Here is a 15,503-nt window from a genome sequence, read left to right on the forward strand (position 1 = left end):
AAGAAAGTTAACACTAATATTTTGTTTTTTGACTATGTTTCCATAGAAAAAATATAAAAAATGAGAAGTTGTCAATCATATATATACAGAATGTTTTCGTTGAGTTGAGTTGAACAGTTTTGAAGTTATAACCTGGAAAAGCCCTTGGGTGGACAGACGCACATCCCCATGGAACCCAAATTATCATTTCATATCTGTTGCAAACGTGTTTCACGAAGATAACAATAGGACAGAAATAACCATGAAGCTGTTTTCCTGTATCAGTACAGAAGCAGGAAATTTCTTAGAAGTGATACCACTATCCCAGTAAAATCTATCAAAGAGGTTTTCCTGTAATGGTAAAGGAACTGGCAATTAAATAATAAGAGGCACTTCTTTATCATCAATGTAAGAAAACATTCTACTCCACAGATATAATGGATTTTGTCTAGTTTCAGCAAAATGTGAAAGATATTTTAAATAGGTATCATGACTGTTTTAAAAGTCTTCAGGGAACTGTAAATGGGAAACATGCACATAACTTTACCTTTTTGTTTAGAGTTAAATTTGTTCTTAAATAAAGATGTATTGCTGTTTAGATATAAGACTTTAGCCTAGATTTTAGTTTTGTCTTCTTAGCAAAACGGAAAATTACATCAAAAGTAAAAAAAAAAAAAAATACGCTATATAAACAACTGGTGTTCAAAAATACACACGGAGAGAAAAAGTTTAAATGTCAGGAGTTTCTTTGTTTTATTAATTACTGAAATCTAGAATTAATAAAATTCAAGAGAGTACACCCAACTGAAATACATTGTATAATAGAATATATGTTAGTCAACTAAGGAAGGGAAAATATGCAGGAAGTACATATATAACAAAGCAAATAAAGGTTTATCAATCACTTATTTCATTACTCCATATATATACATGCATGTGTTAAAACATTTCCAGAATGATATGAAGAACAACATTAATAGTCAAACTTTCCTTTTAATTATTAAGATGAAACACAATTAATCTGATTCATACCAACAACCTTCATACTTCTATAGCAAACAAACTTTCATGTAGTTCACTTGTTCTGATGTGTGATTATCACACACCCTGTCACATCTTCAAAATCAGAAGGTTCTGTTAACAATATTGAACCGGTCTCACAATCCACTCTCTGTACATATCTGTGATCTCTCTGATACCAAGAGAACTGACATAGTAATACAATTGTAAAATTAACTGGTCTTGATGTTGATGCAGCTCCTATACTTCAAAGTACAGATATCTCAGTTAGATACAAAGTACAGATATCTCAGTTAAATCTAAAGTACAGATATCTCAGTTATATCTAAAGTACAGATATCTCAGTTAAATCTAAAGTACAGATATCTCAGTTAAATCTAAAGTACAGATATCTCAGTTATATCTAAAGAACAGATATCTAAGTTATATCTAAAGTACAGATATCTCAGTTATATCTGAGTACAGATATCTCAGTTAAATCTAAAGTACAGATATCTACATTAATTCCAAAGCATCTAGATTAAATCCAATGACAAGCAGCTGTAAGCCTTCGATTATATTATAACATGTTCCATGTGTGTTGGCCAGACAAGTATATTGGGAACAGAATAATTAGATTTTGAAGATGTACATATGTCTTCAGATCTTGACATCACACTTGCATTGTTTCTCTAGCAATTACCTACACACTGGTAAAATGTCTCGGTAATCACACTGGTATAATGTCCTGGTAATCACACTTTATGATGTCTGCAGTAATAACACTTGGATGATATCCTCAATATAACATTGTACGATGTGTTCAATTATTTTAAGTATCACATTTGTAAAGTGTCAGATTACCATCGCACAAGTATTGTGTCTCCAGGCTCAATAGAATAAAAGCCTATTGATCGAAGATCATTGTCAAATTCTACTTCAACATGTTTCATCTGCAAAAAGAAAAGAATAATCAAAAGGGTGATAACAAAACTGAAGTTTGAAGAATATCTCACACCAAGGTTTTGTTTAGAAGACATTTTTTGATTGGACTGCCCCTTGGTGTACATCTAGTCCTAACTAATAATACAATTAGTAATACAACGTCAGATGTAATGATAAAGAGTTCCACTTCAGAATTGTTGTCAAGTTTTTTCCTAGCTTATTTCCCTTCTCAACTCATTCACCTCTCATTTAACTATGGACTTAAAATCTAATTCTGTAGACGGGTACATTGCCAGATTTACCCTTTTGATTGTATTATTTTACCATTTTGATTTTATACTTAATATGTTTTTCATTTTTCAAGATAATAAATTTTTCAAACAACAATAATTCTGTGGGATAAAAAAACATGTACTTCTCAATTAATTGTTAAAAACTTCAACAGATATCTAAATAGTCTGACAATCTTTCTTATCTGAGAAACTGGTCATGGATGAGGTAAGTACCTTTTTTGTTTCGTAGGAGAGTTGTAACTCTCTATCATACCATTTGAAAAGCTTCTGGATCAAAGACTTGAGTTTCTGTACTGTCATTGTCCCTGTAAATGACACAATAGAAATTTCCCTGAGATTTCATCCTTTAAAACTTCATCTCTATCTAATGTCAGTGATCCCTGCAATATTTACCATGGGTCATCTATCATCTTGCATTATAATGTTATTTCTTTCTTAAATAGCAATATTACATGTAGCAATACTCTCAGTTTAATCATCAAGTATACACAGATTATAGAACAATAGTATAGTTAATACTTTTCTTTATATTAAATATGGTATCATTTCACTGTCCATGTCTAAAGATAACAGTGGAAAAGGATTTTAACTTAGCACAGAATGTGTTTGGTGTTCAAATTTGTTGCTGCTTTTTTTGGTTGTGCATTGTCTTAAACCCTTCCAAAAAACTAGCTCCAATATACAGCCTTATTTTATACCATGATGATGCTTTTTGAAGCTAAAAATTGCACCTTCACAAGATGTTTGAGACAATCTGATTAAAGCCATAGCTGAATTCACTACAACGCTCTCCGTAAAAAATATGGCAGTGAGTTAAGATTTGGCGTTAATCAGATCACTGCATAAGGAAGAATTTATCATAACAGTAAATGTTGCTACACAAACTACCATACACTGTAAAGGATGAAAACTGGGAAGCTATGGATTCTATCGGTACCATGATTTTTTAAAATTGTATCAAGCTGGATTTGTTATATCACAATGTAACTGTATCGTATCTTACCAGGGATTTTCTTCTGTTTGGAACCCGAGGCAGGATCATAAGGACTGGTTATTGTAACAGCTGTGTCTAGTTAAAGAACCTTCATGAATCTATAGCAATACAGAATTATACACCAAATATCATTGTGTACCATAATAATACAGCTTTATTCAAAGTCATTGTATACCATAGAAACACAAAATTACTCAATGTCATTGCACATCACAGTAACACAAAATTACCCATTGTCATTGTGTATCACAGCAACACAAAATTACCCATTGTCATTGTGTATCATAGCAACACACAATTACCCATTGTCATCGCGTATCACAGCAACACACAATAACCCATTGTCATTGTGTATCACAGCAACACAAAATTACCCATTGTCATCGCGTATCACAGCAACACAAAATTACCCATTGTCACTGTGTATCATAGCAACACACAATTACCCAATGCCATTGTGTATCATAGCAACACACAATTACCCAAAGTCATTGTGTATCATAGCAACACACAATTACCCTTGCCATTGTTTATCAAAGCAACACACAATTACCCTTGTCATTGTGTATCATAGCAACATGCAATCACCCATGTCATTGTGTAGCATGGCATCACACAATTACTCTTTGTATTTGTACAACATATCAACAAAGAATAAATAATTCTAGTAGTCTTGATACTAAAAATCAGTTACAATTTTTGTAAGTTTCCTAAATTAGATCAAACACCATTCCATGAGCTCAAACAAGATTGCAATTTGTTTTTACCACACAGAAGATATCTCGAGAAAACTGAGTTTAATTATGCTTAATTCTTCAGAATAGACACCAGACAAGAGATCCAAGAAGGATATAGGTGCCTACTATTGCTTAGCATTTGTTTTGTTCGTGAAAAGTTAGATCTTTTCCCTTCTTTTCTCTTTTGAAAATTCCTCAGAAGAAATGTCAATAACAATTTTTCATTGTCAAATCAATGATGGTTGCCTATCAGCCATTTTGTTTTTCTGATCAATTTCTTTCTAACCAGTATGTCACACCTTGGGAAAAATGGAAACCTTCATGTAAAATTTGTGAAGGATCGATCCGTATATTCATTATAAAAGATGGCCACCTGCCATTTCAGCTATCTGATCAGTCTAAAAACCAATAGGGCACAACAAGGAACAATAGAAAACAACATAAGAAAGATCCAACCAGTACTTCTCAAAAAATCATGATGACAAGGTTTGTTTATGAATGACAGACCATGGATGAAGGGCGGTTTGATGATGGTGGGCTTATAACAAAGAACACCTCAAAGATAAGGGACTTATCCTGGTGAGTGATTTTTAAAGCAGGAACACATCGTCATCAGAATGCTCATGCCAGCAGCTTGAACAGAGCCTGACCTGACTGCCAGACAAATGGTCAGAATGGTAACAAAAGGATACTGATCAGGCTGTCTTTAAGGGATTTTTCTTTCTGTTGCATCTCGGAATTTTCAGGCGGTCCATACACTGTAATATGAAATACAAGCTGAATGCAGCGTTAAAGAGATAATATGCTTTAAACAATACATCAACTTCAAAACACCTGTTACTTTGTATGTTCAAATTCATTCCTGATGTTGGTTGTTTTTTTAATTAAGCTGTGAACATTTTTGCATCTTTTATTACATTAAGTCTGCATAAATCAACAAAAATGCAAAAAATATACAACACTTTGATTAAACTAAGGTGTGATATCATCATTAAAGTCATAACAAGTTTTACCTCAAAAGAGTACAGACTCAAGTCACAATGACCTAAATTTAATAACACCACTCTTCCATCTTTGACAAACTTTGGAATGAAAGTATCAAAGAAATAAAGAATAGAGAGGGTAGCATATGGATGGATGTAATCCCCTCCAGCAGTTCTGAAATGGACGGGATGTAAACCCCTCCAGCAGTTCTGAAATGAACAGAGTGTACCGGTAAATCTCTCCCATAGTCCTGACAAGGATGAAGTGTAAACCCCTCCAGTAATTCTGACATGGATGGAGAGTAAACCCCTCCAGTAATTCTGACATGGATGGAGAGTAAACCCCTCCAGTAATTCTGACATGGATGGAGAGTAAACCCCTCCAGTAATTCTGACATGGATGGGATTTAACCCCTCCAGCAATTCTGACATGGATGGAGCGTAAACTGCTCCAGTAATTCTGACATGGATGGAGAGTAAACCCCTCCAGTAATTCTGATATGGATGGAGAGTAAACCCCTCCAGTAATTCTGATATGGATGGGATTTAACCCCTCCAGCAATTCTGATATGGATGGGATGTAAACCTCTCCCGTAGTTCTGACATAGACAGAGTGTAAACCTCTCTCGTAGTTCTGACATGGATGGAGTGCAAACCCCTCCAGTAATTCTGACATGGACAGGATGTAAACCCCTCCAGCAGTTCTGATATGGACAGAGTGTAAACCTCTCTTGTAGTTCTGATATGGATGGAGCGTAAACTGCTCCAGTAGTGTCCAGCACTTAATGACATGGATGGAGTGTAAACCCTTCAAGTAGTTCTGTTTTATTAAAAAGTTTTCTTGTAATAACAAACCTTTGACAAGTTCTTGGTAGCGAGGGTGTTCATTAATGAAGTCAGAGCTTGGTTGATTTTTATTTTCATCCTGTGAACCCCCACACTTAATCCACACTTGACCAAATCTCTTGAGGTAGTCAATCTCTGCCCCACGTCTCTCCTCCTTAGTGACCTGTAACAAAGACTTTCTTAGTGTAATCTACATATAAATTCACTGATTCTTCCTAGTGTACATACTTAATATCATGTACATATATTTCACCAAATAGTAAATAAGTTTAATTCAAACCAAGAACAATTATTGAATTCCTTTTATACCATTATCATAATATATAGTTTTTCTCTTTTCACAATTACTTGTGGCTATTACAACATAAAGTTTCATCATTGATACTTGATTTTGTAATTACACTGTAAAAGCTTTTTGGCATCTATTTTTACTCTATTTTCTTTTATTTCCACACGTCGTACTGCCAAAATCACATCAATTCTACCAGAACTTGTCTCTCCAAAACTTTCTTATTATTTTTTCACAGTGGACTACTAATCTCTCAGCTCCACTAAGATTATCATATGGACTACTAATCTCTCAGCTCCACTAAGATTATCATATGGACTACTAATCTCTCAGCTCCACTAAGATTATCATATGGACTACTAATCTCTTAGCTCCACTAAGATTATCATATGGACTACTAATCTCTCAGCTCCACTAAGATTATCATATGGACTACTAATCTCTTAGCTCCACTAAGATTATCATATGGACTACTAATCTCTTAGCTCCACTAAGATTATCATATGGACTACTAATCTCTTAGCTTCCCTAAGATTATCATATGGACTACTAATCTCTCAGCTCCACTAAGATTTTCATATGGACTACTAATCTCTCAACTCCATTAAGATTATCATATGGACTACTAATCTCTTAGCTTCCCTAAGATTATCATATGGACTACTAATCTCTCAGCTCCACTAAGATTATCATATGGACTACTAATCTCTTAGCTCCACTAAGATTCTCATATGGACTACTAATCTCTTAGCTTCCCTAAGATTATCATATGGACTACTAATCTCTTAGCTTCCCTAAGATTATCATATGGACTACTAATCTCTTAGCTTCCCTAAGATTATCATATGGACTACTAATCTCTCAGCTCCACTAAGATTATCATATGGACTACTAATCTCTTAGCTTCCCTAAGATTATCATATGGACTACTAATCTCTCAGCTCCACTAAGATTATCATATGGACTACTAATCTCTCAGCTCCACTAAGATTATCATATGGACTACTAATCTCTCAGCTCCACTAAGATTATCATATGGACTACTAATCTCTTAGCTTCCCTAAGATTATCATATGGACTACTAATCTCTCAGCTCCACTAAGGTTATCATATGGACTACTAATCTCTCAGCTCCACTAAGATTATCATATGGACTACTAATCTCTTAACTTCCCTAAGATTATCATATGGACTACTAATCTCTCAGCTCCACTAAGGTTATCATATGGACTACTAATCTCTCAGCTCCACTAAGATTATCATATGGACTACTAATCTCTTAGCTTCCCTAAGATTATCATATGGACTACTAATCTCTTAGCTTCCCTAAGGTTATCAAGAGCCTGTTTTGGGGAAGTTGTTCTCATATTTGCCAGTAAGAAATAATCAATAACACACTTGTCACAGAAATTAATACCTTTGTCCTGTTACAGTGCTCCAGACCTGATATCTTTGCCACGATGAGTTGACGCACTGTCTCTGGTACAGCTGTGTCTAACAGTGGATTTTTTATCATCTTCAGTTCTTTTAAACATTTCATTTTATTGAGCTCATTGATACTAGACCACTGCAAGAAAAGACAAAAGCTTAAATTAGTCTTTAGCCTCTGATAACAAGAAGTAATGAAATAGATTCCATGTTTTAATGGATCTTGTATCTAGAGCTGATACTCATTGTCCCAATAAATAAAAAAGATTATCCCCTGTCAGTCAATTCTCTGACTGAACACTTAATAACTATCAGTGTTTCTGGAAAGATTACTACAAAAGAAATACATATATTTTCCATTTACCCAAGAAACATTAAGTATAAAATTATATTCATAAACCATTAATTTCATTGTTTGTCAATCTCCCGTACAGAGTAAGAGTGACCATGATACACAGTCCAGATAGCCTTGAAGCTACATTTTGTATTTTACTAAAATCAATTTCAAAAAGGTGGTGTGATAACACTGAATCAAGACAGACATAAATAACAGTTTATCACAGTGAAAGGATAACAGTAATGGGTGCTCTGCAGTATTTTACCAGGTGGTGTGATAACACTGAATCAAGACAGACATAAATAACAGTTTATCACAGTGAAAGGATAACAGTAATGGGTGCTCTGCAGTATTTTACCTGGTGGTGTGATAACACTGAATCAAGACAGACATAAATAACAGTTTATCACAGTGAAAGGATAACAGTAATGGGTGCTCTGCAGTATTTTACCTGGTGGTGTGATAACACTGAATCAAGACAGACATAAATAAATAACAGTTTATCACAGTGAAAGGATAACAGTAATGGGTGCTCTGCAGTATTTTACCTGGTGGTGTGATAACACTGAATCAAGACAGACATAAGTAACAGTTTATCACCGTGAAAGGATAACAGTAATGGGTGCTCTGCAGTATTTTACCTGGTGGTGTGATAACACTGAATCAAGACAGACATAAATAACAGTTTATCACAGTAAAAGGATAACAGTAATGGGTGCTCTGCAGTATTTTACCTGGTGGTGTGATAACACTGAATCAAGACAGACGTAAATAACAGTTTATCACAGTAAAAGGATAACAGTAATGGGTGCTCTGCAGTATTTTACCTGGTGGTGTGATAACACTGAATCAAGACAGACATAAGTAACAGTTTATCACCATGAAAGGATAACAGTAATGGGTGCTCTGCAGTATTTTACCTGGTGGAGTGATAACACTGAATCAAGACAGACATAAATAACAGTTTATCACCGTGAAAGGATAACAGTAATGGGTGCTCTACAGTATTTTACCTCTGCTATATTGTTGTGGTTTATACAGAGATACTTCAAGGCTTGGAAGTGTTGTGTTGTTTCACCACAGCCTACATCAGGGAACGTAATGGTGTCAATTTGATTGTCGCTCACGATCAGGCTTTCTAGCCTTAAACAGAAAAAACAATCCATGTATTTCAAACACAAGCAAAAAATGTCCTGAATATTTATAATTTCTAAAATTCATTTTCTTTTGATTGTAACCTCCATGTCCTCTTAATTAATGCCACATTTACCTAAAAACATAAAAAATAGAAAATGCAAAAAAAAAAAAAAAAAATTCAAAATCAATCTTATCAAAACTATCCCAAACATTACTCCATTACCATAAAACAGATATTTAACAATATCAGAACAGTTTGCCTACAAGGCTGCACACTAAAACACTTAACACATGAAAAACCAAGAGGACAGACATACTGATGGTGTTACTTACTTGGGTAAATGGCTGAGATGAAGTACTTGTGACCATGTTTGTACACTGTTAGATTCCAGGTTGATGAGGGTAAGATTCTGTAGGTGACCTTCAGGTTTGGATAAATTTGTGATGCCATTAAAACAAACATGTAATTGCTCTAGAAGAGGAAACATAAGACTACATTCCAGTATCTGTAACAAGAAAAAAATCCTTCATTAAATACACATTACAACAGCATGTATGATATACTATACATTTTACAGCAACTCAATTCAGACCATGAGTGGTGTAAGACAAAATATCTTCAATCCTGTCACTACAATATCAAAGTCCCCATCAGGGACATTTGTCCCCGTGTTACTGGTTATCAAAAGACTTTGTCTAAAATCCACAATGTAATTCTGTTGCTGTAGAACTTCATCAAAGTCATTTGTTAATCTTTAGCTACTTAAACATAATAGTGGCTCTGAAAGATCTTTGCTGGAAAAAAATAAATTTAGGACCCTCGCTTGTATATGATGTGGAGGCGATTCCTTACCCTTAGTAGTTAGTATTTCTTCCATACTTTATCATAAGGGATAACAAATTTTCATGTCAAGAGAACCAAGGCTGTAAATGTACCTTCAAATATACAATACTCAATTCTGCAGGCAATCCATTAATTCAAACGTTTATCTTACATGCTTGATAATGTTGTGTACCTGTTGCCAGCTGTAGGTAATCCTATTAAGAAACAGGACCTTCAAGCCTGGGAATGCTGATTCCAATTCTGTTGGATTAGATGGTAACACCAGATTGTTTTCACTGAAATATGATTTCATTTGTATTAGAATAAGCAATATGTACTGATGAAACATCAAACCAACTTGATTACCTGCAGATAAACTCTAAGAATATACATTGCAATGATTTACAGTCAATATCCATATGCAATTAATCAAATGACATCCACAAATATTGTGATTTTTCTGTCTTAAAGTGACTTTGTAACTGATCTTAGATCTATAGACTGGAAAAGATGATTCTAGCCTAATTACATAATTCTTCAGACATAAGTCTATTTTCATAATTTGATATTTGAAGCACAACTGTAATACTACATTTCATTAAATGTAAGTCTATTTACATAGTTGGGAATCTATTTTCATAGTTTATTGGGAACATTTGTAGTGCAGTGGCACTATACCTGACATTGAGGCTTGTCAGTCCTGGTAGACACTCGGTGATGGCTGCCACTTTAGACCAAGATGGCAAAAGACTGTGGGCCATATCCAGCTCTGCTATACTACAGCCATGTGTCCTTAACTCAGATGAATGTGGGCCGACACCATAAACAGACATGTCACGCACTACAACTTCTACAAGGCTGTTCAGTTGGCTACAAATAAAAGGGTATTGGTGAGTGGTAAAATAACTAAAACATTCTAAAATACAAACTTAAGCAGTCTGTCACGACATCACATATGGATATATAAAACTTAACTAATGGCCTGACGGTCCCTAACAATAAGTTTTTCATATACTGACACACAGCAGTGTTCTCAAGAAATAGGTATGATAATTCAAATCCAATTCATGCATTGGATCTCAACAAACCTCAGTCATTTTACTTAACATATCAGCTCTTTGTAATATCTATATATCATTAATTGTAGAGTCCTATATAAAGAAGTGTTTTAGTTTATAGGAGTACTTCAATACCAAACTTTGACATTTTCCCATGGCCCATTAAGGTGAACAAGTAGCTGACTGGAACAAAGTTACCAATAACGAATTTGACCTCTTGGTGAGGCCTTTGTCTTGACATAAGGGCCTTTCTTGAATGAAATATTACTTCATTCTCTTTCAGCCAAGGATACATATTTCCACATATACATGGAAAAACAGCAGTATGGTTTGATAAAAAAAATTCAATCCAGTTATTTGATTTGATCTCAAAGGCAAATAAAATATGTAAACAAGAACAGATATTGCAGTCAAGAGAAAATTTGTTTCATAATGCTATCATAATATACTCACTAATTAGAAGATTGAACACTTAGCCTGCTAAACCAATATCTAATTGTTTGTCGCCAGTAAGCTTTTCAACTTTGCTAAAAGAATTAGGAAATTTATTCCAGATCTCCTCATTTCAACTTTAGTTTATAATGAGGTAAACTTCACTTTACCGTGGTCTTTGATTCAGTGACCTTGACATTTTGCTAGGCAACTTTTCATCTTATTCTGATCATCTCTGATTTATCACATGATTAAAGATTCACCAGTAAGGAGATGAAAACTTGACCTTGACCTTTGATTCCCGTACTTTTGAGCTTTGATCTTGATCTTTGATATAGTGACCTCAATCAATGATTTTGCATGACTTCATTCCAACCATATCAACTTCACAAAAATATTTTCTAATTTCAAACCACTTTATAGTGTAAATACAACCCTGCACAACCACTGTGTGTAGAAATGGTATCCTTACGCCATAAAAGGACCAAGAAGTACAAAATTTGACTAATAAACTTTCATTGAAACCTGCATCAAAAGTCCTAGTTTTACAGAGATGGATAGCCTTGTTATTGATAAAAGTATTCTTTTATATTTCCGACTGTTTAAGTAAACAATTCTATAAGTTTAAAGTAAACACAATCTTATCTCTGACAAAAGCAAGCAAACTACCACTGATGTAGATATAAAATATACCTACATTAGATACCTTTATACTTTACCTCTGTTTCTTATTTACAGACTTCGCACCAACCATTTCCACTACTGTCTTTTTCTTGTTGTTGTCAAGAACAAAGAGTTCAGAAGTAATTACTCCTGCTTCCTCTCCCTGCTCTTCTCCATAGCGATCCTGGAAGGCGGTGTAAAAACTCACTCCCATCTTTACCTTTTTTGGACGGACAAAAGATCCTCCAGTTGGGTGACTTTAAAAGAGATAATTCATTATAAGCTGACCAACTTTGGACTTTTGTGTTTTCCTTAACAACTAGTTATTGGACTTTCAGTAAGTAATACAAGATTTTAACATCCATTTGTATATTTATTACAAAATATTTGGATGTAATCTTGTAATAGTGAAATTGAAGCTTTCTTCGATTTCCATATATCACCAAATCATTTCTCTATTCTGTACTTAAAGTGATTCTGAAGTCATTGTTGTTTAAATATACATGTTCAAATTTTTAATTTACTGCTAGAGAAGTCAATGTAAAAAGTTAACATTAAGTTGTTCAGGTTTATTACTTATTGCTCCAGACATGTTATTAGAAAATATCTCTTAAACCAAATTATTGTGCCATGAATTTTGTTCTGATATTGCATGTTGTCATTAATGTTTCAAGATTTAACATTAATAGAGATGCATGATGCAGTCTTGGCCATCATATTTTTTTACATGTGTACTTCTTCACTGCCATTCATATTACTATAATATTAAATTTAGAAATCTAAAATGGTACACTCCTTTAATTAAAGATTAAGAGTGTAAAATATTATTGCACCCATGTATCTGAAATTATCAGAAATATATGGGCTTCACTTGTTTTGCAACAATCAGTCAATAGTGGGCTAATATGACAGTCTGTCATAAATTCTCAAGAAAAAAATAGACCTGTGTGAGGAACGCTTCAGTACATAAAATCACAAAAGAGTATAATCATAGTGATACACAGGTACTTATCATTCAAATGAAAAATTCTTGATTCCTGACACTTTATAAATCCCTTATCAAGCACTACATCAAACCAAAAAATAGTTACCTTTTTATTTTATAAGATAGGAACTATTGTATATGAAATCATAAAAAATAAATTCTGCTTTTAATCTTGGAAAGAATTTTACAACTATCATTGTATCATGGTCACTGATACCTTAATGAATTCTGTGATGTAGGGTGTTACATTATAATTTTATCTATCATGAAATTTTCCAGATCCTACTACTGCTATACACTTGGCACAGTCAGGGATCTTCCTAGAAAATCTTCAGTACCAGCTGCAGCTGCTAAGCTCATGTTCCTGAGTATATATACACCTTAAATTCCACTCAGGCAGATTCCGTAGCAGTACATAATTAGCAACACTATCATTTTGTATACTGGTTACCGTGAGAAATGAAACAGATAAATTGTGAAATCCTAATAGTTTTGATTTCATGATACAATGTCATTTGAAAGAAATCATTTTTGGTTTAAATGTGGCCCTTTAATCTGCATGTATCATTGTGACTAATACATCAAATAGTGAAATGGATACAGTGCAAAAAATCTGGTTTGGTTTCATTTTTGTAAAATGACAGCTCTGGGCATTAGATGTTTAGAAATAGGTGCTGCACCTACAAGAATGAGCTTGGGGAGAAGTCTGGGTACTATATTATATCATGGTCACCTTGTGCTAGTTCTTTGTAAGTAGTCTAGTAGAGTGCCTGATAGGAGATGTATATATGTCTCTGGTACTCTACATTGACATGTTAAGTGTACACATAAAATCATGATCTCCTTGCGCTACTTCTATGTAAGCAGCCTAATAGAGCATTCAATTGAACGTAGATTAATTTCTTACTTAGTGCTGAAGTATTGTTTGCCTTCATGCGTTCCATTGTGCTTTCCTCTGGAGGAATCATCCCATTCAACCCCAATCCAGGAATCTTCAATAAAAAAAATGAAATAACTGAAAATCATAATCGTCATTGATGATAATCAAGATATATATCAGGGCTCTCACACCCCATTTTGGGACAGGGGCCGGGGGGGCCCTTTGAACTGGGAAAAATAATGGTGTTTACCTTAGAATTGGGAAAATCATAATATTTTGCATTGGGAATCATTATATGATAACAAAAGATATATATTGTTAGTAATCCCATTCAGTCCATGCTTTAGTTCATTTCTAACCTTTTGTACTTGCGATTTCCCCAATGTAGCGGACAGTTCCATAGTGGTCATCAAAGATAATCCTGTCTCCTAGCTGTAGCAGACTACCATCGTTACGATTCACATCCATCCTTCTTTATCCAAGTCAATCTGTAATACAAAGGATTAATGTAAAAATTACTCTCCATGCTGCAACTACTGTCTTCCATTAGACTGAAATCCAAAATTAAGGAAACATGCTACAGCATCTACAACAGCAATCACTAGGAGCCAGAAGAAGGGATTACAGGCTCAATATGTTTTAGAAGATCAATAGAGAACTTATTGTAATTAAAAAAACCGAGAGATTAGTAACATTTCTGCTAGATCTGACAGTCCCATAATCACCTGTTAACATCGTGCAAAACTGACTGAAGCATTCAAGGCTGGTGTGGCTGCACTTAAGTAACCCCTTGCTTTTCAACCAATTTAAATCTGTTATTGTCCATACACTTTTTGATTCAAAAGTGTTTCTGTGACACTTGCACACATCTAACACTGCATAGTCTTCAAGAAGACAAAGGAGGAAGTTTAATGGCAGACATAGAAGACATAAATAAAAATAATAGGATTTGACAGACTTCACCTGCCATTCATTTACTTTAGGATTATTACATGTGCCTTTTGATAACCCCCACAAGTTCTCTCAGCGCAAAAGTTTATGTCAATTTATATTTTCTTTAAAGATTACAATGGATATATGTATTCATAAAAATATACCATATGTTCCAAAATTCCTGTCAGATTGGATTTTCCTTATGATTAGGGTATATTTAATATATTTCTTTCTCTAAAAGCAAACATTTATTTACCTAAGAGAATGCACCGGTATATTAATGTTAAATTTCCATAACTCCCTAGCGATGTCTGTCACTCGATCCCCAGATGACCTGCCACACCTCCAGTTTCTTATGTCGTCGCGACAAAAAGCTTGCTAAGCTAGGACCTATTCAAAAATATCCTGACAAATGTACCGGTGAGCATGAACACCGCTATTTGGAATTTTTGCTGTGTGTTTTTATAGTCATCATAACGCTTAACGGTCATATATGGTTTGTGTATTAGAAGCGCTTGTCTGACTACGATTTAAAAGCGGAAGTACTCTGGAAAGGAAGTAAACAGAAACTGGAAGCTGAGATCATTTCTCAAAGGAGATGTCCGTGCTTTATCAAATTGTTTTTGAATGTATCTTTGTGTTGTTGAATCAGACAAACTGAAAGAAGTCTGCTATCATGAACATGACACATATTTGTCGACAAACCGGATTTTGAAAGTTGTTCTGCTGCTGTCAAGGACTCTTCGGTTTAACCTGTTAACC

At 34.3% G+C, this 15,503-nt stretch overlaps 1 protein-coding gene across 1 annotated transcript; it reads right to left on the bottom strand.

The window, feature by feature from the left end:
- Window positions 1–665: 665 nt before the first annotated feature.
- LOC132549097 (tubulin-specific chaperone E-like) lies at window positions 666–15,178 on the bottom strand. Its single transcript, XM_060213013.1, has 14 exons — window positions 14,998–15,178; window positions 14,168–14,296; window positions 13,836–13,920; window positions 12,000–12,200; window positions 10,469–10,660; window positions 9,984–10,086; window positions 9,301–9,473; window positions 8,844–8,973; window positions 7,483–7,632; window positions 5,786–5,939; window positions 4,640–4,705; window positions 3,220–3,279; window positions 2,430–2,521; window positions 666–1,931 (listed from the first exon to the last, which is right to left on the bottom strand). The coding sequence occupies exons 2-14, from the start codon at window positions 14,274–14,276 to the stop codon at window positions 1,839–1,841; spliced, it is 1,608 nt and encodes a 535-aa protein (XP_060068996.1). The 5' UTR covers window positions 14,277–14,296; window positions 14,998–15,178; the 3' UTR covers window positions 666–1,838.
- Window positions 15,179–15,503: the final 325 nt, after the last annotated feature.

This window comes from Ylistrum balloti, unplaced genomic scaffold, assembly GCF_031769215.1.
Source record: "Ylistrum balloti isolate Yb309-2 unplaced genomic scaffold, AGI_CSIRO_Ybal_v1 Utg370042, whole genome shotgun sequence".
In the NCBI taxonomy this organism is placed as follows: domain Eukaryota; kingdom Metazoa; phylum Mollusca; class Bivalvia; order Pectinida; family Pectinidae; genus Ylistrum; species Ylistrum balloti.